Source organism: Lycorma delicatula, chromosome 4 (assembly GCF_047948215.1).
Source record: "Lycorma delicatula isolate Av1 chromosome 4, ASM4794821v1, whole genome shotgun sequence".
Classification (NCBI taxonomy): Eukaryota; Metazoa; Arthropoda; class Insecta; order Hemiptera; family Fulgoridae; genus Lycorma; species Lycorma delicatula.
This window is the reverse complement of record NC_134458.1, coordinates 89,819,475-89,845,559: the sequence shown is the minus strand read 5'-3', so window position 1 is coordinate 89,845,559 and position 26,085 is coordinate 89,819,475. Positions and strand designations below refer to the sequence as shown.

The window sequence follows — 26,085 nt, the reverse complement described above, 5'->3', positions numbered from 1 at the left end:
TAATATCCAATAATAATTAGGTGGAAATATGCTTGTTTCAAAATAAAAAATCAAAACTTAACGTAAATTGGTCCTTTTTGGACCCTCCCCCCACCCAAAGGTTTGGGAGTTTTTCACCTGGAGATAACTGAAAATAGCAAGAAATATTGATATTAATAAAAACCAGGTTGGAGAAGTTACTCAGTAACTAGATATAACCATTTATATTATCATTCTTATAACTATTTATATTTATTTATTATATAAATATAATCTAACCAAACTTAACCTACCCTCGCTAACCTTACTAATTAACAGTAATGGTTTGAATATTTAAATAATAAATTCAGTAATAATTGCAATTATTTATTTTATAAATAATCAAAACATTACTGTTTAACTAGTCGAAGATAGTGAGCGAAGCGAGCGTAGGTTAAGTTTGGTTGATTATGTTTATAATATATCTATAATTATAAGTAATAATGCTTATATTTTTATTATGTAAAATATGTTAATACGAGTGTTTAAAATGACCGATATAAAAGAGCATGTCAGTGTGTTATCGAGTTATTTTGAGTTATTTCCTGTTATTTTGAAACATGAATATTTCCACCTAATTTTTATTGGATATTAAAAATTCATAGATTTTTGGCCGATTGGTTTAAAAATTAAGTGTTTTTTGGGGGGGGGGAGAATTCCAAAAATTATCCAATATCAACTTTGATTTAAAAAAAAATAAACAATTTTGAGTAAGGATTAGAGAATTTCTCAAAAACTTCAAAGCACAATTAATTATTATTACTATTTATTTCTTTTTTTTTTGTTGTAAAATATGAAATTATTAAAAAAAATCAAATTGAAAATTAATCCGAAAAATAACATAATGATAAAATATAAATATTATATGATAAATGATACAATCTGTAGTAAACAGACGCGCGGTGTTTTAGACCCATTTATAACCTTGACTTGATATAACCTAACACTGTCGCAATATAAACGAACAAAACTTATAATAATAAAAATTATAAACATGAGATTAAATTGAAGGTTTTACCTTCAGAAGTAATTCTATCTTTACCGAATAATATTATAATATTCAGATACCAAACTAGTAATTTTAGAAATGAATGACGTGATTTAGAAAAAAGTGTTTAATAAATAATATACTTTAGGTTTCACAGACCTCAGGTCTGTTTCAGAAGGTTAAAAAAATCAAATATCGATCTAATAGAAACTAGTATTTTTTAAAATTAATTTTAACTAAATGTTCGAACAATTTGTCCGTATATCGATCAATATTTGTATCTTTTTAAAATATGTTTTAATTAAAAAAAAAAAAAAAATCAATATCATATGTGCTATATGTTATTTAAAATTTATAGGATTTTTAATTTTGTAAAAGTTTCACGTGCTCTTTACTTATAACAATGTTTAATTAAACTGTTACATAAAATTAATCTTTAATTATACTTATACATGTTTATTTGTAGTCTCATGTTTAAAATTTAATAAACCTAACATAAAGGATTAAACAAAATAGAATCCGTTACCATGGTAACCACATCCGACAATTCGCACATCGTTTTCACATCGGTAACTTTTCTGCTGTGTGACATTCCCCCACTTTTTATCGAATCATAATTTTTGGTTTATCTAATCTGATGATATAATATTTTATTTTGTATAAAGATCGATTAAGTTAACCGTTTTAATACATCTTTTAATTTTATTCTTTACAGTGAACTTATATATTGCTTTAAGTGCTAAATAATTTTTAACCTATTATTTTTTTATTTTTATTTTACTGGTATTATTTGTAGTCAAACGTTTAAAATTATTTATTTGAGTTTTAACCGTAAATTCTTTTATTAGTCATGTGCTCAATAAAAAAAAGTTTGAGATTAAGACAATTTATGCAATATTTTTATTTTTTCAAAGAAATACTAGAGCAAAAACAAATAATAATGACAAACCTTGTAATCTTCGGATCACCCAAGATGTACATTTCTTGATAGTAGTAAAAGTAGTTATGAACTCTGAACTTCGCTTTTTTATAGTGAACACCGTTTTTTTTTTTTTTTATTTAAGGATTTAAATTCTTCAGCCAAAATGAAGATTAAAAAGAAATACAAAACAGAATTGCCAATTAATTTTATTGAAGAAGGTTCACCGAGAACCGAAAATAATCTTCTTGTATTAACGACATTGTAACCCTATTTTCAGGGACATTGGACATCATTGATCGATGACTTAGGATCTATTTCCCGGGGGTGTTTTTTTTCTTGTGTGTATTTTTTTTTATTCTATAAATACGGCGAGAGGAAAACAACAAAATATAAATTAATTGAAAATTCAAAGTAAGATTATTAATTAATTGTGCACCGATAAAGGTATGATATACATTAGTAGGAAACGTATACATTAAGTATAAATGCTGTGTGATCAGCCGAGTTAGAGTTCATAAGTACCTAGGTGTTTTGTTTGATGAGAAGTTGCTGTTTAGCAACTACATTAGGCATCAGCGGCGGACACCGTCTCAGTGATGCACAAGCTTAGGAGGATTGCTCGAAAGGATTACGGGCTATCGGGCCGTCATTTGTACATGGTGTACCGAGGTATCTTTGAAAGTATGGCCTCTTATGCTGCGTCCGTTTGGGCGCATAGGTTAGATATGAATAGAGCACTTGTTCAAAATTTAAGAAGTGCCCTGCGCAGAGCATTAATAGTATGCACTGGTGTTTTTAAAACAACCTCCTATGAGGCTACCACCGTATTGGAAAATGCTCTCCCAATCGATTTAGTGGTGAAAGTTCGAGCGGCCAGAAAAAAGTTGCGAAGAGGCAGGAAGGCTGAGATATTTGGGATGCGGTTTCGAGCCGGCCCTGTACCGGAATGGAACGGTGATCACAATGCATCGGTTCTAAATTTCGTTCAGTTGCCCATCTCCCGCCTGAGGAGGAGCCTTTACAGCCTCGCGATGGATGCATGGCAGGAAGAATGGCACACCACGACTAAGGGAAGGTCCTTGTGCAGATTTGTACAGGACTTGGGTGGATGGTATACCTCTCCTTCCTTTTTTAGGGCAATGGGTGCCCAGGTGTTCCAACCACGCGAACTTGAACCAATATTTGTTTCGGTTCCGCCTGGCAACTGATGAGCTGTGCGTCTGCGGGGAGGTCCAGTCTAACGACCATGTGATGTTCGACTGCCCAGCTCTTGGGGGGCCAGAACTCAGGCCACCCTGAAACTTAGAGGTCAAGGGGAAAATTGGCCACTCACAAGCGGCGAATCAATGTGGCGTGAGCCGCATTGTTGGACCGTTTGGGTGTTCCTTGATACCGTTGCTTTGTCAACCGGCATCAGTAGTTTATTTAAGAGAAAGACTCCTACCTCGCTGCTGTGGGAAGCGACCCGAGAGTTATGGCTGGCCATCAGCCAATTAAAGCTCCAAGCGCTTTAATACTGGTGGACAGGTACTTGCTGGCATTCAGCGACCTAGACGTGGCAGCGAATTGCTGTTTTGACGAGATAAATTTAATTTATTGATTATCGTCATATACATTTTAGTAGTTGACAGGATGCGCCTACCCATTTTAGAATATATGACAAGTGAGTAACGGGACACGAAGCAAGTGGTGTGTGGCACCATGCTTATTTCGCCCACGCAATTAGGTTAGCTCTAGTAGGTAGTTAGGACACTGGTCGCTAAACTGATTCGAGGCTCAGTAGCCATTTGTAGCACAGACGTTCGGTCTTATGCTTTACGGCGACCGAATGGGGTGGTGGCGGTAGAAACCATGCAAATCAAATCAAATTAGTAGGAAAAGAAATCAATGCTCAAACAAAACAAGAAAAAGAGAAGTATATAACGCCGGGTATGTAACGTCGCATAATCTCTGTCCGGCAATGCATATTCTAAATAAAATCCGTATATGGAACCGATTTGTGAATCTAAGTTTACATATACTGATGCTGATCTGTTTCAGTCAGAATTACTAATTATAATAAGTGGCAGTATGTTGTACAGATTACCAAAAAATGGATTTTTTTCAAAAATTCTAAAAACAATGTTCTAAACATTAACTCGATAATATATCTTTTCGACCAGCATTTTTTTTAATGTAGCTGATGATGATCTTTAGCGTTTTAAACTTTAAATGTTAATTTTTTTTCAGTCAGCTGGTAAAAATTATTTAAGTCGTTAAAGTGTATCATATTCTACGTATCAGTGTCTCGTAAATATTCATATTAAACTTTTTTTAAATATTTTTTTATTTGAACTATTTTTAAGAAAGTCAGTTTTGAAATTCGGCAGAATACTTGTATTTATCGAACTTAAAAACAGTAATTTTTGCATTCATTTCCTTAAGCGGGATATTTAAATATATATATACGTTAATATCAACAATGGAATATTTTTTTTATTTCGTAACTTTACTAGTCAATTTTATTCTAATTTTGTTTCTAGTTAAACTGTTAGATGAATAAAAATCGTAGTAGTATGAATTGATAAATGAACATATTGATTTAGGCATTGTATTAAATGAATAAAAGCAATCTTAGTCAATTTTCTCGCTCACTTCACTATTCCGTGTAATAATTTCTCTTGACATTCCTTCTGTATTTCTTCAAGTTGCTAACAATTTCCTTTAGAGATCATAAAACATTTAAAACTATTAAGTAGTTTATAATTTTGTTTATTTTTTATAACTTTATTGTTCGTGTTGTGAACGATAAATTTACTTATTTATAAGTATAGTGCTTTACAAAATAACTTTATTAAAATTAAATTAATAAAATTTCATGGGTTATTTAAATTTTAAAATAATTAAGTTTATATAAAATTTAACTTTAAATTCGTAGCCACGTAACAAAAAAAAACCTTTTGGCACGCCGGAAGGTGGAAGTAGATTTCACCGGTGCTAAGTAGGGGATAAAAAAGATTTTCACTTTAAAGTTAAGAAAAACTTCAAATTTACTCAATACGACAATCGTTGCATGTGAAAAAAGTTCCACATGTTTAGCATACGACAAGCCCAATCTTCTTACAATTCCAGCAAAATTTTGGTCATCCCTTGCCGTAAGAATTGGTCATATCAGAAATTGTTTCAGACAAATGTTTTAGGTAATGTTTACAGAATTAACGGTCAGTTTAAACCGATTCGATACTATGCTTATTAAGGGATATATGATTTTTTTGTCTTCAAAACATCATTTTTCCACCCCCTGGGCAGTGGTTGGTGATATCAAATAACTTTTTTAGATAAGTTTTATGTCCTTATCCAAAGAATACTAGGAACTTTAAACGAATTCGATATTTTACTTAATAAGAAAGTTATAGCAATATTTTGTTTTTTCAAAAAAGCACTCCCATTTCAACCCCCATGATTCGATTTTGCTCATTAACAAACTCGACCGAGATTTTGGATTGTTATATTTTATGTATCAATTTGAAAGTGATTGGCGCAAAATTACGGCAGTTATCGTGTCCACAAGAAAGTGTATATATACGCGTATATATACATGTATATATATATATATATACACATTTCTGAGCTGATGGTGGTTTTGGGGTCTGGGGGTGTGAAACGCGAAGATACGTTAAAATTTTCCGGAAGTCGAATCATGGTACCCATTACAATAGGTAGCTTTCTTATGAAATCTACCTAAAAGAAAATAGCAAATGGTATCACTTATTACATAAATGCTAATTAACTTTAATTAATCGTAATTATACCAGCTGATAATAAGTTTTGGTAGCAGTGAATTTATATTAATTATACAGTAATGAAATATCGTGTTAAAAATATTCAATTAATTGAAATATTTTGGCTAAATAAAGGTTGATCGTATAAAGTATGTGTAGAGCAAAATCATGTGACATTAATTATCTGATTATAGTATTCCATAAAAAATTTAAGTATTTATGAACTTCTTTTAATAGAGATTTATATTCACTATTTTTAACCAAAGTGAAAAAAACATGTATAAGACTCTCCAGTTGTAAAAATTGACAAATCGCCACAAATGAAAACATTTTTTGAAATTTCAAACAATGGTTTCATCCTTCTTCTGGCTGAAGCTTTTTAGAAACAGTTTAATCTCATTAGATACGAGTATAATTTAATTTTAAACAAGTTTTGTAGGAATAAAGTTTCAAACAGAGGATTTACCCGTTTTAGTGATTGAAGAATTTTTGTGATTTTTCCTCAAGAATGCAATCGAGTTTTATTAAAATATTTCATAGAAGAATTAAAAAAAAAAATTGAAAGTATTTCATAGGATACTGTGAATACAACAGAACGTGTTTTATTGTTCTCCTTCAGCAATTGCATAGTTGTGCTGACATTCATAACGATTTTGGAAATACTCCTGGACCCACTTTTAGAAATATTTTTCATCTGTTTCGTCGCAATAGATTATCAAAGAATTTATTTACTTTCATGTCAGAATCGATCTCAAGCCTGGAAATAAATATCAGTTGGTGTCAGTTTACAGTAATTTTACATTGTGACGTACGAAATGCCTCTTGACCGGCATAGATCGATGTGCTAGAACGATTTTTTTTTGTAGTATGTGATCAAATACAAACCGTTTTGAAATCATCCAACTTTTATCTTTCGTTAACTTCCACCTTTCAAAGCTATTTTCATCTGTTACTTCAAACACGTTCAATATTTTCCTTTTTTGTCACGGTAATTGTTCCACTATTTAATAGGCAACAATAAACGGTCCTTACGAAAACGCTTATGCCATTCATAAACTTGTATTTTTTCTCATTGCCGTTTCGTCTTATGATTTTTAAATCGAGGTTAATTAATCTCAGAGTGACTTTTTTAAGGAAAAAGAAAACGTTGACATTTGTTCGGTGTACTATAACGTAAATTCTGAAATGAGACGAACCCGCACGTACGGTACTGGAACACATAGGTTGGTCTTATTGGAAAGGAAACAAGATGCGATGCCCGACATACTGCGATGTCATTAAAGCTACCAATTTATGAAATAATAATTTTCTTGCCGTTCTTATTGTTTCAAATAGAAGGTTTCCGAACCGTGAACCTTTTGAAGCTATCGTGTGTCTATAGATATATTCATGCATACGAAAGCGCGACTGTGTGTCTATGTGTGTGTATGCGTGGGTGGATTCTTTTTGGAATGAATGTAGAGAAAAAGAAAGAAAAAACTTTAAGCAATAACAGTAAATGATATTAAAGTACTTTTATAAAAATAACTTTGCACGCGTAAATATCAGTAAGAGCAATTTTTTTTTTGTTAAGAAGTAGCTAAGTTGAATGAAATTTCTGAAATTCCTCTCACCTACACGACGAATTATCTAACAACTAGATCAAACTTACTGAACTCTCTTTATAACTGTCAATATCTACTTTGTCATATTAAACTGTTTGTTACGAAGAAAAACTTGTTCAAAGTAAACATCTTATTTATTTATAAAAGTTATATAGCTTATATTCTTTAACTTTTTTTTATGAAAATTCTTTTACACTAACAATCATTTAAATTCAGGTGAAGTGATATAGTACAATGATATTAAAGGAACCGGTAAAACTTGTTTACTTTTTCCAAATAAGGTTAATTTTAATTGTAGGTTCAGGTGTGTACAGAGTGAAATAACTTAACTTTCTAGCTTTTACAGAATTTTTAAATTCTCGTTGTATACGATGGAATAATCCTTTTACTTGAACTATACTAAAAAAAAAGAAAATAATTTTATTTAATCATTATGCAACACTACTTTTTAAAAGGCAATTTATTTTATTCTTTTTTGCTCTGGAGCTTTAAGGAAATTTCAACTTTTTCTTAATGTATTTTTAATATCACATCTTTCAATCCTAAAATACATTTATTCTAATCTATTCACTATAATAGAATTTCTCTGAATTAAAAAAATTATAAATTCTTTCAACGAATAATAGAATTTTATACATTTTATACAATTATTTTTTTTAAGATCATTGAAATACAACTGGCCTATTACTATTAGTACCTTTATCTTCAGCATAAAAACTCTTATGTAGCTTAATATTTAGGCTCATTAACGTGTTGCATATTGTAGAACGTGAAAAAAGGGACAAAAAGGATGGTCACTGACCTGAAAATTAATATCTTATCTTTGCATTCTTGACTTAATCCCATTCTTATGTTTACAGATTTTAACCGTCGATGAAGAACTAGCTAGATGCCCAGATAAATTATTTATCCCTGCACTATTTATTATTTCTAATAGACATAATATATTCATTAAATACTGTTTATTCTGCGTATAAGTTTTTGTGATAGTCATGAAATAAATTAATGATAAAAAATCACTAATTATAAAAAGATCCGTAAAGATATAGGAATTCATTTTGAATGACTCATTTCTTACAGGTATATATATATATATATATATATTTGTGTGTGTGCGCGCGCGTGCGGGAGAGATAATATCGTGTGTACCACAAAGAGGTATACGCTTTTCATTTAGTATCACTCGCCCATTCCCCACCGATTCTATTGAAACTTTACAGACTTCTTTTAACAATGGTTCTAAAAATATTCCATAAAAATTTCAACCTTCTAGGATTTATAGAAACAAAATAGCGGCTTTCAAACAAAAACATCAATTTCAGATAAACCACATATTTATTTAATGCAAAATATCTGGTAAAAATGATTAAAAACAGATGATAATGAGAACTACAGTCATGGTTATGACTAATTATTTACTTTATTTATTCAGTTTGAACAGCTGTTTAAAAATATATCATCTGTTTTAATCTTCTTTACCAGCTATTTTGTAATGAATAAAAAATGTGGTTTATTTGAAATTGATGTTTTTATTTTGAAGCCGCCATTTTGTTTCTATATATCCTAAAAGGTTGAAATTTTCACATTTTTGGAACCTTCGTTAAAAGGTCTGTAAAGTTCAATAGAATCGGAGGAGAAACGGGCTAGTGTACTAAATCAAAAACGTATACCTCTTCGTAGGACACTATATATAAAGTAGATAAAAGTTGATTTAATATATGTAAAGTTAATAAAAAATTGTTACTCTACAATGTTAGTTATAGAAATTCCTAATTATTTATTTACTCGGTTTATAAACAAAATACTTTTAAACTCAATCGAATTGCTACGAGAAAAGTTGGTTCTGGATGACTATAAACTGCATCCCCTACACTCTAATGTTTTTGCAACACCTGGGATTTCTCCACCAGCAAATTTTTTTTTTTAAAAACCGGTTCCAGTAGATTATCCGAAGTTAAACGACGCTTGGTTGCTATTTCATCGTACGTTATCGGCTAGTTTCATAACAATGGATGCCATTTAGTATTTTTTTTAAACAGAAGATAAAAGATAAATACCACTTATTTATAAAAATGTTCTGAGTTTTGGTGTATCTGCAGCAACTATTAAATCTGAGAGGGATTCGAAGACAGAATGTTCCAGTTGAAAAACGGTAATATTATCTTTGAAGAGCGGATATAGATTAAAAAAGTCTCCCAAATTATATATGAACGGTTCGGACCCGAAAGGTTTTCATTACATTACATTGATTTCATTTTGAAGATATTGTTATAATAACAAACAGTAAATAGAAACCTTCGATGAAGAATAGTATCAAACTATTACCTTTTTCTAGTTTAATCACAGAATTTTTACTGGCTATGATGGTAATCCTCATTAGTATTTTTCATATACGAGTATATTAACATCATGTATTCTTAATTTTCGCTATCATCCGATTTGGTCAATTTGGGAACTTCGTTAGCAACAAAATAATGTCATATTATGCAATTCTTTATTCTAAGCTTGAAAATGAGTATACGTATAATGCTATTAATAATAATAACACAGATCTATTTCATTTTAAATACCAGGGGTCATGTGTAGATTAATTTGTTAACAGTAAACATAAAAAAAAAAATAACCTGCGTATTAATCGGAGTTTAATTATTTTAAATCAAAATAATTCGTTATTTTTGGATGGTTAATTTTAGATCTTATTAATTTTTGTAGCTTTTAAATTTATCTTTTCTTAAATTATACATTAATAAAGTTAGTTGATGTACTGAAACATACTAATTTTTCATTAATCGTTTCTGGATATAACTTAAGATAAGAGTATGAAACCTTTTAGTCATTCACTTCGTTATTATCAAAGAGAAAAATAAAATATCTAAGGTAAATTGTTTGTTTATTGAGAATAAATCATTAAAAAATAATATATAAATTAATTTATTTCTTAATGTTTGTTTCAGATTCAACGGATATCGTCGACTGTAAGCTGAAACTAATACTTGGGCTGATATGGACTCTCATCCTGCACTATTCTATATCGATGCCTATGTGGGAAGGAGAAGACGACGCGCAGTATGGGGACAAAGGACCAACTCCCAAACAAAGGTAAGAAATTTAATTTAAGCTAATCGTATTAAAAGTATTAAAAAAAATATATATGCATTAATGAATTAAATTAAAGCAGTTTTTAGACAGAATTATAGTATATTCAATAAAATATATGTATTAATGAATTAAACCAGTGACTCCCAAACTGTGCGCCGCGACTCCCCGGGGAGCCGCGGCGCTTTCACAGGGGCGCTGCGAAATATTGTAAAAGCTTCATAATTAATTGAACCAAGACATTTATAAATATTAATTTAATGTTAATAAAGTAAATAAATAATGAAGATACACGAGTTTTATTTATTTTTATCTCTTAGTTACGAGTAGTCATACTTTTACTTAAGGTAGGGCGCCATGGAAAATCTTTAATTGGAAAAGGGCGCCGCGACTCGGAAAAGTTTGGGAACCGCTGAATTAACGTATGGCTGTCTTCTAGACAGAATTATAGTATATTCAGTTTGAAGATTGAGCCTGAAAAAACAAAGGATGGCTTGTTCACTTTACATCAATGCAAAACCCCAAATTTATACATTTAAAAATTTTGTATAACATATTGTTGCATGTTCGCGGTTCGGCAAGGCTATTGTCGCGGTTCGACAAGCCGTATAAATACAATTTATTACTCTAAAAATCAATGGAAAAAAATATATGTAGCATACAAAATAGTAATTCAAATAAAAAAAAAAATTATTTAATGACAAATTATAAATACCTGATTCAATAACTCCTACTAACAATCTTATAGTGACTGATGCAGACTAATATTGCATTAACAAGATAACAATAGAAAAATCTAAATCTACAGTTCATACCATTCACTTTCGGCAAGTGTTATTACTTTTACTGTTTACAGAAGAACTAACCCTACACTTTATGAATGAATGGAATACTGTCACTTTCACTACTGTTTACCAATAACTCACCGAACAAAACTTCTTGTACTCAACCACTGTTCATAATGGAATACTGGTGACGCCCTTTACATCCGTTGTTATTAAACGCTTACTGTTATCATTGTTATCACGACTGCGCCGAACATGGTCTCGCAGAACTCTGCTGGTCCACGCAGTATTTATACCTCCTGGCCTGCAGAACCAGAGAACCAGTACCCGACCCGTTCTTTTAATTGTTGAAGTGTAGTAATTTTCATTGACCGCACCCTTACGTTTTTTGTAGGTTCTTTTTCAGTCCGGTAATCCTTCTGGTCAAACGGAAGCTTCTGGAGGTGCCTGTATTACAGGTACCTGGAGGTGCCTGGAGGTGTCTGTATTACAAAGTAAAGAACAGATTGTTAAACGGACCCGTTATGCTAAGAAAAGCATCTCTTTTAGTTCCTTGTAAATTCTTCTTTCTTTATTTTCTCTCTCTGTCTTCTTAATTGGAAGAATCCCGTCACCGTGGCTAGTTATACTGGTCCTGTTACAATATTATTTTTATCAAAGCATAAATAAAGCATAAATGTTTAAGAAAAAGATGTAGAAAATTCTTAGATCTATTTTTGGTGCTAATATGCATATACTATATGTATTGATGGATCTTCGAATATTAAAACTAAGCATAACGTGTTTGGTAAAAAAGACGCATGATAAATTCGGTTTCAAATAAGGCAGATTGCCTATTTTAAAACTGAAATCCTATTAGACAATTAGGCTGTACCATCAAGCAGCATTTAATGTTTCCTAAAATTCATTTCTAACTACAGGTAGATTAGTTTACGCAAGGAGTTGGAACATTGGTTTTAATTTTTTCTTATCTCGGCCACTAGCTAAGTAGTTAAAATACCATTTGTTCAAACCCCGGCTTTGTAAAAACTCGGAAGCGGATTTGCATTCAAATAAGAAGCGGAGTTACTTTGGAAAAGGCACTGATAAAGCCACGGTAATCCCAACCTCCAGCCGAAAAGAATCTGCTTATCAGTTGTTATCTCCAGTCGCAGTGCTGGTGAAAGTAATGTTGGTCCACGATATCTATTCAAGGTATAAGGAATGAGAAGTTATGAATAAATTAGGCTAGGAAACGATTATTTCACAAAGGGATTGCGACCCTATCGGAAGTTCGGGTTTGGTTAATGTCTAGCTACGGACGAACTTTCTTTCTTGAATTTCTTTATTACGTTATTTCTATGAATAGATTGAAAACGAACAAGGAAAGTTTTTTTATTTCACTTTTCCTTTCCTGATATTTTATTCTTACTTTTACTACCCGATCTGATCTATTCTGATTCCAAGGTTTCCATCCTGTAAATTTCAAATTTAATTTATTTCAAGTTTTAAGTGCCTTAAAAGCATAATTATTATTTGTTTAAAAACATTTTAAACCTTGTTTGCAGAGAATTTCATAATACAATACGCTGAATTTTAATTTACAGGTTGCTTCATTGGATACAAAGCAAGATACCAGATCTTCCCATTACAAATTTCACATCAGACTGGAATGATGGCAAAGCGGTGGGAGCTCTTGTTGATGCTGTTGCTCCAGGTATGTTTTATTTAATAAAAACATATGTAATTTGAGACCAAAAACAGACCGACTTAAAAAAAAATATTTTTTTTTGATTTTATGTATAATGCCCAAATCAAGTTGTAGGTTATAAGATGTATCTCCCGTTACCGAGTAGAATAGAAGCAGTCTTATTAATATACTGGTAGATTTTTATGTAAGTTACACGATTTTAAAGAGGCGATGCTTTCTGTGGGAAAACGTTCACCTTGACAAAGAAGGAAATGGGGTAAACCGCTTAACTTTTCCCAATTTAATTGACGTATATTCTTGTTACTCTTGAGCATGATTGTACAATCTTCAAGAGTTAGTTGTTTCTAACGTTCGATCACAACCGTTTCGTTATGATACTTAATAAAATGAGATTCACCTTAATTATACAGTTACTGATACAGTATATGTATATTAGCTTGCTTAACTACTGAACTGTTAATTTATTTTTTTAACTAATTTGTTATTTAAATCCTATAAACTTCTTTGTTTGATCTGGAGAAATAAAGAAATACCCTTAATTAAATTTTGAACCTTTGTAACTTGTTATAAACTTAAATTTTTGATTTGTTTTGAAATCTATCCTCTTTTGGATGTTCATAATTTTTTTGTTACATCAATTAAGTCGGTCTATTAACAATAGTATACTGTTAACAAGCAAACAGTCATGACTGTATAAGTATTTTAACTTTTAACTTAATTATTTTAACTTTTCACTTAATTATAATATTTTAACTCTTGATGATGGTTTGAAAAAAACCGAAAGATCTCGAGGACTTAACACTTATTTAGTGGTAAAGTGGATATCTCCACTTATTAATTACCTTTAATTATTTTATTAAAATATACCAGCATATTCAAGAAATTTATCTATTAGTCAGTGGTAATCTATGTCGTATTTCAACTTTCTAGGATATCTTTAGTAATGTTATTTGGGCATAAAAAAATTGTTGTAAAGTTGGTAGTAATGATATACCATCGGTAATCAATGATTATTATCAATGACATTGATATAATTTTATATATACATATATATTTATTTGCGGTCGCGCGCGTGTGTATAACTTCACTTCTTAATATTTTATTCAAAATTTATTTGATTTTTAACAATTATCAAGTATTTTCTGTAAGTAATTTAGAATTTGTGCCAGATCTTTCGGACTTCTTCTTATTAATTTTTGAGTAACCTATATTTTTTTAAATTAAGATTACAACAGAAAAGAGAAAAATTATTTTAAACCGTTTGTTAATCTTCCCACCTGTTTTCTAAATTAATTTTTTTTGAAGATATTTTTCTCAAATCGATTTGTTATCGAATGTTTTTTCCGAATGCTTTGGTCGAATTTCCCCGCCGTTGCATACTTTTGTTTTTTAAATGAACGTGTTTATTATTGAATACTTTATAATTTCCATAACTGCATTTAGTGATTACTGAATCCGATTTCAAATTTAAAAATTTTGTTGTCATGGAAATTCACGTAATTATGTTTTGATATTAAAAATTCGCCTAAAAATATCTAAGCAGTTTAATTTATCAAAATTTGGTTTAAAAATTGATTTATCACACAGTTGGCAAGAGATTTATTTATGAAGGGTTCGTTTACTTTATTTAAAAAAAAAAAACAAAAAACAACAGGACCTGTAACAGATTAAGAACTGAAAAATGTTCGACAAGAACGACCACTACTACAGACGAAAATTGACAATAAATATTTTTTTTAAAACGCTCAACAGATTTCATAAACCCTGGAATAAGTAGAAGATGAAGTAAAAAATAAAATAAAAAAAAAAGCGGACAAGCATTCCGTGTTACCACCAACGGAAATATTTTGTTCTCAGTTATTAAGAGTGCATTTTGTTGGAATCTTCAGTCAATTATCTGAACATAAAAAAAAAAATCTAAAACGCTAACGAGATACTCAAAATTATGAAGTTATGGAGTTATTGATTGCATTGTCACATGACATTGTTGTATAATTTCTATTATAGTATTTTTTTTAAATTGGGTTTTATGTGAATATCGGTAGAAAAGGTTTTTGATAATATTTATTCAATAACATTTTGTATTTCATAAAGTAATGAGAAACGTTTTTCTTTCTTATTAAGGAATTTTTTCAAGATAAAAAATTTTTCTTGAAATTTTATTCGGGGAAAGTATAGCAAGCGTTTATCAGTACATTCTAGAAAATTATTGGAATAAAAAAAGGTGTAGTAACTTTTTTATATGCATTAATTTCTTTTCTATTTATCGATTTATTACTGTAATTCTGAAATTACACTTTATTCTGTACTATATTTATTTTACATTTTATTTTTTGTAAACTTATATTCCCAATAAGCTATTACATCTTGGTATATATTTATTAATGTATTATTCAATAAATTGAAATTAATTGGAAAAAAACACTCTTCAGAAGTTTTCCTTTTTTTAGTTTTTTTACTGTTCTATACTTTCGAAATTACTTTCCGTATTATAATATTTACATTTATTTGAACGTTCAGTTGTAAGAATTAATAACTGAACTCTTCGTTTGTATGATTTTATGTTAAATTCCATTATTCCAATTATGCATATAAAGGTAAAAAATAAAGACCTAAAAAGTTTCACGTGTACCATATTTTTCTTTTATCTCATCCAATTTTAATGAATTTTTTCATCTCAATTTTGTTTTTTTTATGTTTTATCCCTCGAGTACGTTTTTGTCGTTGAAGTTAATTAGTTATCTTGTTTTCTTTTACTTGTCTACTTTTTCTACTGTTACATCCGGCCTTTTGTAATGAAATGTTTTCGGATGTTTGTTTGTAAGATGAGCTTCGAAAAGATATAATGAATTATTATTTTCTCGTTATTGTTTCTTCTGTGTATTTATATAATAGTGTTTTTTAATCTGTGACCTCGTACAATCGTTAGATCTTTGCAGGTGAAATATTTTAGTTGTCACGTCACGTCCTTGTATTGATTTCTGAGCTGTATCATCATCATCATCAGTGCTTGTCAAGTAGATCAATAGCTAGGTTTCATTTGAATAACATTTTATTTATTAAAAAAAAGGAAATAAAGCTGAAATTCTTTTTATTTCTTTACCTGAATCAGTTTCAACCGTTATGAAGCCCTTTGCGTATAGGAACCTGAAGGAGGTTTATTAAGAGAGGGTGCCAGTTTATTCATCTGAATTGTGGAATGATTTAGGTGCAGAAGGGCAGTGAACCTTTATATTCAAGATTATGAAAAGTTGTTGCCGATGTTAAACGACAGCAGTGACTGTCATTAACACTCTTAACTGCGTCATTTTGAATTGTGTGTACCGAAGTACAATCGTTGGCCGATTTAAATATAGTGGTCATAGAAACGCAGTATATGTTTAGTATTTAAAAACAAACTCCTTCCAATTTAATGGTTTGTATTAATCCCCGGTTTTATTTATGTATTATTTTCTTACTCTCTGCTTCTATATTTGGTTGTTCCCATTTGCGTGCGTTACCTTAAGTCAGATTTATTCCTCTGAAATTTATTATTCCTCTGAATCTGTGTCATACATATTTATGTCATTAGGGGAAACAAACAGGCTTCTATCCCGTAACTTTTGACCAAGTACACCTCTCTTGTACATCTAAGGCTTTGTATAATAGTTATTTATAGAAATAATTGTCCTTCGGAGCGATTATCATACTCTCTTTCTCTCTCTATGTATATATATATATATATATATATAATATAAATCGATGAATGAAGCTGTTACTTGATGAAAATCCATCATAAAAATTTTTATATAATTTTTACAAAATTTATATGAAAAATCAAGGCAGCTCTTTCAGTACATGGTACCTTCCTCAGATTTTACCGATAGAATACAGAATATTTTATGTATTTTCTTTTGTTTTGATGTGTGTGTGTGTGTGTGCGTGCGCGCGCGAGCGCATGTGTGTAAATCCTATACACATCTGAAATTCTATAATAATTAACTAGTTGACATAACTAGAGACCGGATTATATGCATTTGTGTATTTGCATATTAAGCCCATTCTCACCGGTTATTGCATATTTTCCTTAAAATCTAGTGAAAATGAAATTTGTATGTATTAAATAATACAAATTCACAGACAAAAATATTTAAACATTAAGTTTTTTTTTTGCTTACAGACATTCACACCTAATATATAATATTACATTTTATGATAATTGCCTCAAAAAGTCGGAACATTTTTGGAGGATACCAAAATGGGCTGTCAAACTTTCTTTGGTACCGGTATATATGAAATACATCTACCGATATTTAGTAAATTAAATGTTTCTAACAAAAATATTTCCGGATCTTTCTTCATATTTAAGATTATGCTATTGTGCTGTAAAAAAAAGTTATTTATTTAAAAAAAAAAAAAAATACAGTAGTAAATTAATCCAAACATAGTTATTATTTAATAAAAAGTAATTTTATTTAGAAAGAAAATCATACCTGTAAAATCTGTGAATATCTAGTAATTAATATGTCCTCCTTTATTCTTAATCACTTCACGTACACAATTTAGCATCGATTCAACAGATGTACTGCACATTTTTTAAATTTCTTCATTATAAAACCATACCGATATCATTACTTTATAAGGTCAGTTTTTGTGGTACAATTCAGTTTTGAGAATCGTTTTTTGACTATTGCCCAATTACAATTGGGTTTAAGACTGGGGAGTTGCCTGGTCACAGGAGCACTTCAGTGTTTCGTTTTTCAGAAAACTTTTCCACTGTTTTGGTTAGGTTAGGTTTTTTGGTAGTATGGGATGGCGCTAAATCTTGTTGGAACACTCCGTTGCTTTGTGGGAATTTGTTTTGAAGTTATGTCACAACCCTTTCTTTTAGAATTTTATTATAGTCATCACTTTTCAACGTACCATCTACTGGAAGTAATGAACAAGTGCTTTCAGATGTGAAACAACCACAGAAAAGTTTTTTCTTTTGCGGGATGTTTAACTGATTGTTGGATATGACCCGGTGATATATTTTCATTCTATGTTTTTCTAACGTATGAAACCCTTTGCCCTTGAACAAAAAAATATGACTCGTCAGAAAACATAACATTTTTCCAGTCTTCTTTGGTCTATTTAGTATGTGCTTTGCCCCACAATAGCCAATTTTGGATATTGCTGGTGTTAAAAGCTGCTCTTTAGTTGGGCGACGAGCTTTCCGTTAGATGCAAGAAGCAGTGTAGCCACAACATAGAAATAAAAAAAGAATTCCCTCTGGTCGTATTAATTCTGCACGCTATTGCATTTCCTAGTAGTCTAAAAGATCTTGCAACCAATTCATTTAAAATAAAAACAAAAAATTTCATATTAAAGAAACAATAATACACTCAGTGTGATATGAAATCAATAATTTGTTGTCAGCTATATCACAGTTTAAAAATTACTGATTACTCGTAGATAAATCTGAATTTTCTGCATACTCTTTAAGCGTTCTTATATATGTAGTTTACTTAAATACACTTTAATTAAGGAGTTAAGAATTTTTATTTAATGCTGTAAGAATTTTATTTATTATTCTCTTAAATTTTCATCTCTATTTTACCCTACAGTTATATTTTTTATATATTAATTTTTGTATTTTGTGATCTCATTCTGATGACGGTTTTCCCATGGTTCTTTTCTGATTTAAATGATACATAATAAATTTATAATATTATATATTGATATGAAAATTTATTATTTCTGTTATTCGGTACTGAAACTACTACCGTAATTAAAAAAAAAAAATTAAAAAGAAGCCTACATCGGCCGTTATAACCGTTGAAAAATAGGTTAATATAAAACGCTAGAAATAAGCAAGTAAAAGTGTGAAAATAGATCATTTGTAAAACTAATTACCTAGAAAACTGCAAAATTTACACCTATAAATTTCTTCATGTTTTTCCAGTCGCTAACTTTTCACACTTCCATTCGGACGGTGTGGGAATCGAATTCCGGTCAGGCTTCGTATTATTCATACGTTTCAAAATTTTTACACCATACTTCTACCGCACAACCTTTGAGCTTATGTTGATTATGATTCAAGAGTAATATTATCATCTAACACAAATAATAATGATATAAATAAGTAAATTCATCACCTGATTAAGGAATAATTCGAAAAAAATGAGTATAAAATGTTGTTAAACGTATTACAACAATAATTGTTTAGACGGGTAACATAATTTGATTAATGATTAAAATACTTATGTAATAAATGACAGTATCATGTTAAATAATACAATAAATTATAATTCTTTTCTTTGTATTCATTCGACAGATTGTTTTTGACACATAATTAATTTTTCCTTTACTTGATTATTGGAAAATATTGGATTTAGCAAAAAATAACAGTAAAGGAAAAAGCTAAGCAAAATAACACTCGTAAATTTATTAAAGCTATTTTTACATCACGTACCGGTACTCGATTGTTTGTAAAAGTAAATAAATTTTATTCAAGTGAGGTCTCTAATGACCCTTAACTCATTCAGGAGTGCGACTGGAAATTTCCATTAAATTGAAATACTTTTATTTTATCTCCCCTACCACTATTTTAAGCAGTTTGAAGCACTGCTTTATTTATTTTTTATTTTTTTTGCCGAATTGGATTATACTCTGAAAGAAGTTAAGGTTCTTACTTGCTAACATATATTTTCCTAAACTTTCTGAATTAAACAAAAAAAAAAAAAAAAAATCGATTGACTAAGTCTTACTGAAAACGAATCATGTCGGGTTTTTTAAATATAAAATTACTGTAAAATCTTTTTAATTCGTCACCCGCTTAAATATGAATGTTCGTGCGCACACGTGTATATTTTTAATTACACTCCTACATAACATGTAAAAAGATGTCATATTTCGTTTGACCTTAATTTTTATAATTACTTATGACTTGTATCTTTCATTTTTACAGTGATAAAAAAATATCAAGTAGCAGAATGCTAGCTATTGTACACGTACCGCATATGATACTTATTTAAACAAAAAATAAAATGCCATTATTAAAATTAGGTTAGACTTACACAACATTTAACAAAATTACGTTAATGTTTTTAAACGTATACATATTAAAAAAAAAAGATTTCACATCAGATTTAAAAGGAATACACCAAAAGAATACACCTGTAACTGAAAACATGAAGTTATGATGTAATGCAGTATACAAGGGAAGATGCTTCTAATGCCAAATATCTAATTTTAAGCAAAAAATAATCGCCTAATGTTCAAAATAAACATATATTTATTAAATAAAACGTAAAGGAATAGTGAACATTTTTAATGTGATATGATGTAAAAAGTAAAAATGTAATGTTCACTTTTTGATGAATGGTACAAAGACTAAAGAAACCGAACTACTGATAAAGTATTACGACATATTCATCGGTTTGCCATTGAAAAGATAAAGAACTTTTTAGTTCAAAAGACATTAGCCGACTCCTTTCAAAAATAATAACTTATAACGTAGATGAGATAAAAATGAAAAGCGAAATGTTATTATTGAGCTAGTTTTTTCCTTGTTAATTTGGTCGTAATAGTTTTTGTTAATAATTTTTTATTTATTTGTATGTGTTTTTTTTCTTAAATATTAAATTTTCAAAATTTTATCAGCAGTTTCGTTTTTCAAAAGTCAATTTTTTAATTAAAAAAAAAAATTAATAGTTCTTTAGTAATTTTTTATGAACATAATTTTTTATTATAGTATTATCTTAAGAAAACAATTCAGTTCTTGGTTTTAATTATTAAGCTATTTTCATAGATTCCTTTGCTGATTAATTTTACATATATACATATAGTTTCAAATTCTTTTCAAATATTTGTCAATCCGGAAATTCGTGATATAATTGGGTGAACTTCGTGTTATAAACAATTTAGAAAATATTCTTGCAAAATTTTCAATGTTTTAGGGTATCATTTATCATACATGAAGGGATTTTATTTATTTCATACAAGAATTTATGAACTATGTATATACAGAGTGTTACGGAACGTATTCCCCGAACATCAGGTTCTGATTCAGGACACCAAAACGAGAAAAAAGTTCATACCGACATAAGTCCTATTTTGCTTTGTTATATCTAAAATTACATAAGTTTTACTGCTCTACAAGTAGAAGTAATCTGAATAAATTTATCCCTAGGCCTAACACTATTTCCTAATTTTCAGTAAAATCATTGGTAAAAGAATCAATATGATTACCCCAGGAGTTCTTGATTTTAAGCATACATCTTTTATATATAATAAAAATTAGAAAAAAATGAAAATGTAATAGGACACTCTGATTTATGTATAATTATGAGTTATTATTTTTAAAAAGTATTATTTGTTATAAGAAATCACGACCTAAAATCTTATTGTCTAAAATCCTAATTACCTAAATGCTTAAAGAGGTGGTATTCCATTTTCTGTCATTTATTTTGCAAGCCCATAATCATTTAAACTGGCAAACATAAATTATTCGAAAACAAAAACAAAGTAGTTTCTATAGATCACTATAATAGATTAATATTGCGAAAATAATTATAGTACTCAACCACATCAAGAATATGTACTGGTTTTATGAACGAAATATAAATAAAAAAACATACATGATTTTCATCATTATAAACAGAAACCCTTAAATTTTTACAAATAATAATACATGTTCGTTCATAGTTTGTAGTAATCTATTTCTAAGTACGTCATTAATACAACTGCTATTAATTGCAACTGAATATTAAGAAGGTGCAATGTATGGTATTAGATAGAAGTCTACGGTAATCTTTTTATTGGTAACATTACTCTTGGATGAGTGCCAAGTTGTATACTTAACTTATTTTGTACTTAATAAGTGAGTTGATGTTTGTATGATGAATGAGATGATTCCTGAGAAATTCATAATAACATAGAAAAAACTAGATTAGCTTTCCTGTGAATGATGAATATCGTTTGAAAGTATTACCCGAGTTTAATTTTTGAGGAAGAGAATGATGAAATGTTATAATCTTATCTGTGCTGTTGTATGTTGTCAAGTCTTGGGCTTCATCTAAAGCATCGTTGAAGAGATTGAGGCCTTTTTGGTACGAGGAGTCTATCTATAATTACATAAGATTAGTTAAGAGAAATAAGGTGCACAATGACAAAGTAATTAAATGCTGGATACTAGCACAGTGGTAGTTAAGATTATTAAGAGAAAAAAGATGAAGTACTGTGGTCTAGTTGGATCAAGCTGGTAATCAATCTGGAGTAATTAAGGTCCAGATTGAAGGTGAATTTTGTGGCTGAAGAATTCACAGGATTGATTTTCTGGGATATCCAGCTGTATATTCCTGTCGGCTGTAGGCAAAGTTTAAATGGTCTAGAGAATTGCTGACTATCTACAAATAATGCTTGAGTAATCAGTTTTTAGACATTTTTTGAAGAAGGATAGCTTTTATAGACATTAATTGATATATATCAACAACATAGAGATACATAGGCATATGAATAGCCACATAAATATTTGATAACGGACAAGGTACATGAAAAGAAGAAGTAATTCATCAGCTTTTCATCTTTACAACCACAGATCCTTTTTATTAATCTAATTTTGTAAAATTATTATCTAATAATACATTGTAATTGCTCTCCCAAGATTAATTTTTTAAACAACTGCTTGTTTTTTCTTCTGTTCTGTAAAGAAAAATGGTTTTGTAGAGATCAAGATAATGATACCTCTAGAATAAAACAAGTTAAAGAAAGTATAAGGGAAAAACTTAAAAATTGTCAGTAGGATTAAGAAAAATGAAATCCTTAATTACCTTTTACTACAATTAATTGGTTTGTACGTCTGTAGAGACAATGTTACATCGTCCATTTTTCACAACAGAATAAATTAATTTTTTTTTTCCATCAATTTTTTTATGACTTTGATGTATATGAGATACCTGAAGTATCAGTGATAACCATCAGAATTTCTTTATCTGATAATAATGATGTTCACTATATAAGAAGCCTTGTGGTAAAAACAGTGGTGTTATTTTTAGGGCTCTATGTCAGTAGCATTTTGATGGTCTTGCATGCTGCTGTGCGCTAATATATTTGGTGGTGTGAATAAAACCACGAAGTGATTTATTCACTGTTTATGAGTGAAGCGGTTTCCAGCCTCAGTAGGAAACCATTTCAATTCTCATTTCCTGCATAAACCTGCCAATGATTGATAATTGTTCTTGAGAATTATTATGTCATTTTTAGCAGTAACTTATGTCTTATGTCGTATTATCTTTTACTGTTTGATTATGGGAATCTAACACAGATTTGTTTTAATAATTAGATGGTGGTATAGATTTTTGCTCATTTTCTAGTACTGTAGAAATAAGTAAGTGTTAATTATCTAGCTTACGGTATGCTATTGTATAAATTCCACCGGTGTCGATATATTTACCAAATTTAAGAAATAATTAAATGAAAAAAATGAATATTATTATTTTTTTATTTGTTTAGATTACTGTAGTTACTATATCTTCACTCTGGAAATATACTTCACAGAATACTATTCGTATATTATTTTCTTATTGAACTGTTTCCTCTTGGGAAATTTGAAAAAGTATCAGTGCTTTTTTTAACATATACTGTGTTTGTATTTGTGAGTAGGAAAAATATGAATCTAAATTTAAAAGCGTTTTGAGTAGATTTTTATGATTGAAGAATTTAAAAAAAAAAGTTTTGATATAAATACAATTAATTCAGTCTTTACTTATTTAATTTAACTGATACTTTAGTTTCACCTGAGTTATTGATATTGTTAAAAAAATAAGTAAAAATTTATTTAAACATAATTTAAAATTAAATTCATTTATATTTCCTTTTACGAACTTTCTTTTAGACACAGTTTTCTTGTATTAACATATTTTTTTAACAAATGTTTTTAACCTAAATTGGTTAAAAAACTTAGATTTTTGTTTTAAATATTATATTTTTTTTAGAGTTAACAATGTAAAAAAATTTTTATAGTTAATAAATTTAACTTTTAATAGATATAAATTATGTTTTTTCTCATAATTTTAACAGTGTGTGTAAGTTTTCTGGTAGCAAGTTATTGAAAACAAATAACTTTTTTCAAATATTATACCATATTGAATACACCCCGCTAAGTTGAGGTAATTTGTATTATGTATTTTTTATTTGTCAAATAGTTGTATATATTGTATATAAACAACTTTAACTTCATTTAACATGCTGTATTACATTATAATGTTAATATTAACATGTAATATTAATTTCATTAAAAGTATTTTTCACTAACGGGTCCAATCTTTCTGATGGCCGTAGTATGTGTAAAGAACCTGCACTACAGTAGGTACCAGAGTTGCTTTCACTGAGAGTAATGATATTCTCTATAGAGCTAGTTCCTGTTGAAAAAATAGTAATGGTGTCATGTTTAAGACTGAATGCAACATTGAAGAAGACGAAACTGTTTCACTCCTCACATGCCCCTAGTATGCCTAGTCAGTGACGTTAATTATTTTTAAGAATGACTATGCATCTTTCAGTTATTCTTTTTAATATACATAGTGGCCGGGAAGTCAACTTACCCCATAAAGTTAGAACTAAACCCTTGTAATGAGTTATAAATAAAAAATGCGATATAATAATGAATTATTTTATTTACTCGCTTGATACATAGTATTCATTTTAATGGTCCAGTGGGTCGGAGTGTTTGCCGTCACAATTCTATACACCACTACGTCTTCTGTGCCATGCGACGTAGCATTTCTGGTGTTACGTTACGGAAGACGTCCCTCACATCGTCACGCAATTCTTCATTTGTTGTGTAGCAACGTGCAGATACGTATGCTTTGATAATTCCTCATAATAAATTGTCTGATGTGGTGACTTGGTGTTGGCCATAATAACGAAGCTGGTGACGCTGTAGTACCGCGGCCAATCCAGTCCAATCCTAGAAATTTTCATTCAGAAACGTGCGGACTGATAGAGAAAAATGTGCAGGTGCTCCATCCTGCTCTTCTCTTGAAGCTGGAAGGACCAAACAAATAAGGAGCTGTCATTCCAGCCCATATCATGACGTGCGGTGGATTTCTTTCTAACTCTGTCGTGTAATAAGGATATTTTCTTTGTCACAAAATAACACATATCTGGGACGCGAACTGCGATAAATTGCAGATTCATCAGAAAAAATCACTTTTTCACGATGCACTGCAGCGGGGAATTTTTCTAATAAAGCCCGGCAGGATGCAGCGCGACGTTCCATGTTTGCATATTGATGAACATCGGACGAAATGGCCTAACCTTCAACTCCTTTTTCATACGGTCTTGCATTATCTTATGTGGTATACGAAGTTAAGCCGACCGTTCGATTTCATCGGGTATTGTTCAATGGAAACTACAACAGCAGCACATGTTTCTAACCGTGTTAAATTTTGTCCAGTCAGCGGCCTATCTTCAACACTGCCTAATTCAAACGCACGTTTTTCCATAGCCAACATTATTGCTTTTCGTGGTGGCGGCTTATTAAAGCGTTGCCGAAACATATCAGTAGTTAGCTTCATTGTTTGATTCGTACGCTGTCATTCATGAACCCGTACTCTTGTCACTGATCGCTCCTCGACGCTGTAACTACTCGTGTCAGCCATTTTAGCACAACTGTCTTTTACTCAGAGTGTGTGTGACATTGTATAAAACTGTTGCCAACCGACCTCAAGGAAAATATCGTATGTTCTGAACACATATTCTAATTCAAACTTTACGTTAACTTTAGGGGTACGGTGACTTCCCGGCCGCACTGTATGTATGTATAATAATATGGATATAAACATAATCTGATTCGTATTTGGCAATCAAATACAGGAATCTGAAGTAGATTTCTGTATAACTGTTTAATACTAATTGTATTTTCTTATGGGCTTTGTACAAACACACGTGTCATAGTCCTTTTCTATTCGCAAACACCATGGCATATATGAGCACCGTGTGCTTGTGTATGTAAGTAATAAAATGAGTTAAAAATAAATAGTTTTTGGAAGGAAAATGATGGTGAGGCAGTAAGTGAGGGAGGGATAGAATGAATGAACAAATTAAATTTATTTACAGGAAAAGTTAAGTTAACATTATTGCCTTCTTTACGACTTTAGTCTCAGAAACAAAAAAAAATATATATATAACAGAGGCAAATTAACAATAAGAATACAAAACTACGAGTACTAATATTGATTCTTATTCAATAAAACGTAG

The 26,085-nt window shown here is 30.0% G+C and overlaps 1 protein-coding gene across 4 annotated transcripts in view; it reads left to right on the top strand.

Moving 5' to 3' along the window:
- The window catches only part of cher (filamin A protein cher), a 570,661-nt gene that overhangs the window by 229,560 nt on the left and 315,016 nt on the right, over positions 1 to 26,085 (top strand). For all 4 annotated transcript variants that reach the window (XM_075363574.1, XM_075363565.1, XM_075363566.1 and 1 more), the window contains exons 2-3: positions 10,248 to 10,392; positions 12,761 to 12,870. In XM_075363574.1, the coding sequence (XP_075219689.1) occupies positions 10,248 to 10,392; positions 12,761 to 12,870 (255 nt within the window). The remainder of the gene's footprint in view (positions 1 to 10,247; positions 10,393 to 12,760; positions 12,871 to 26,085) is intronic.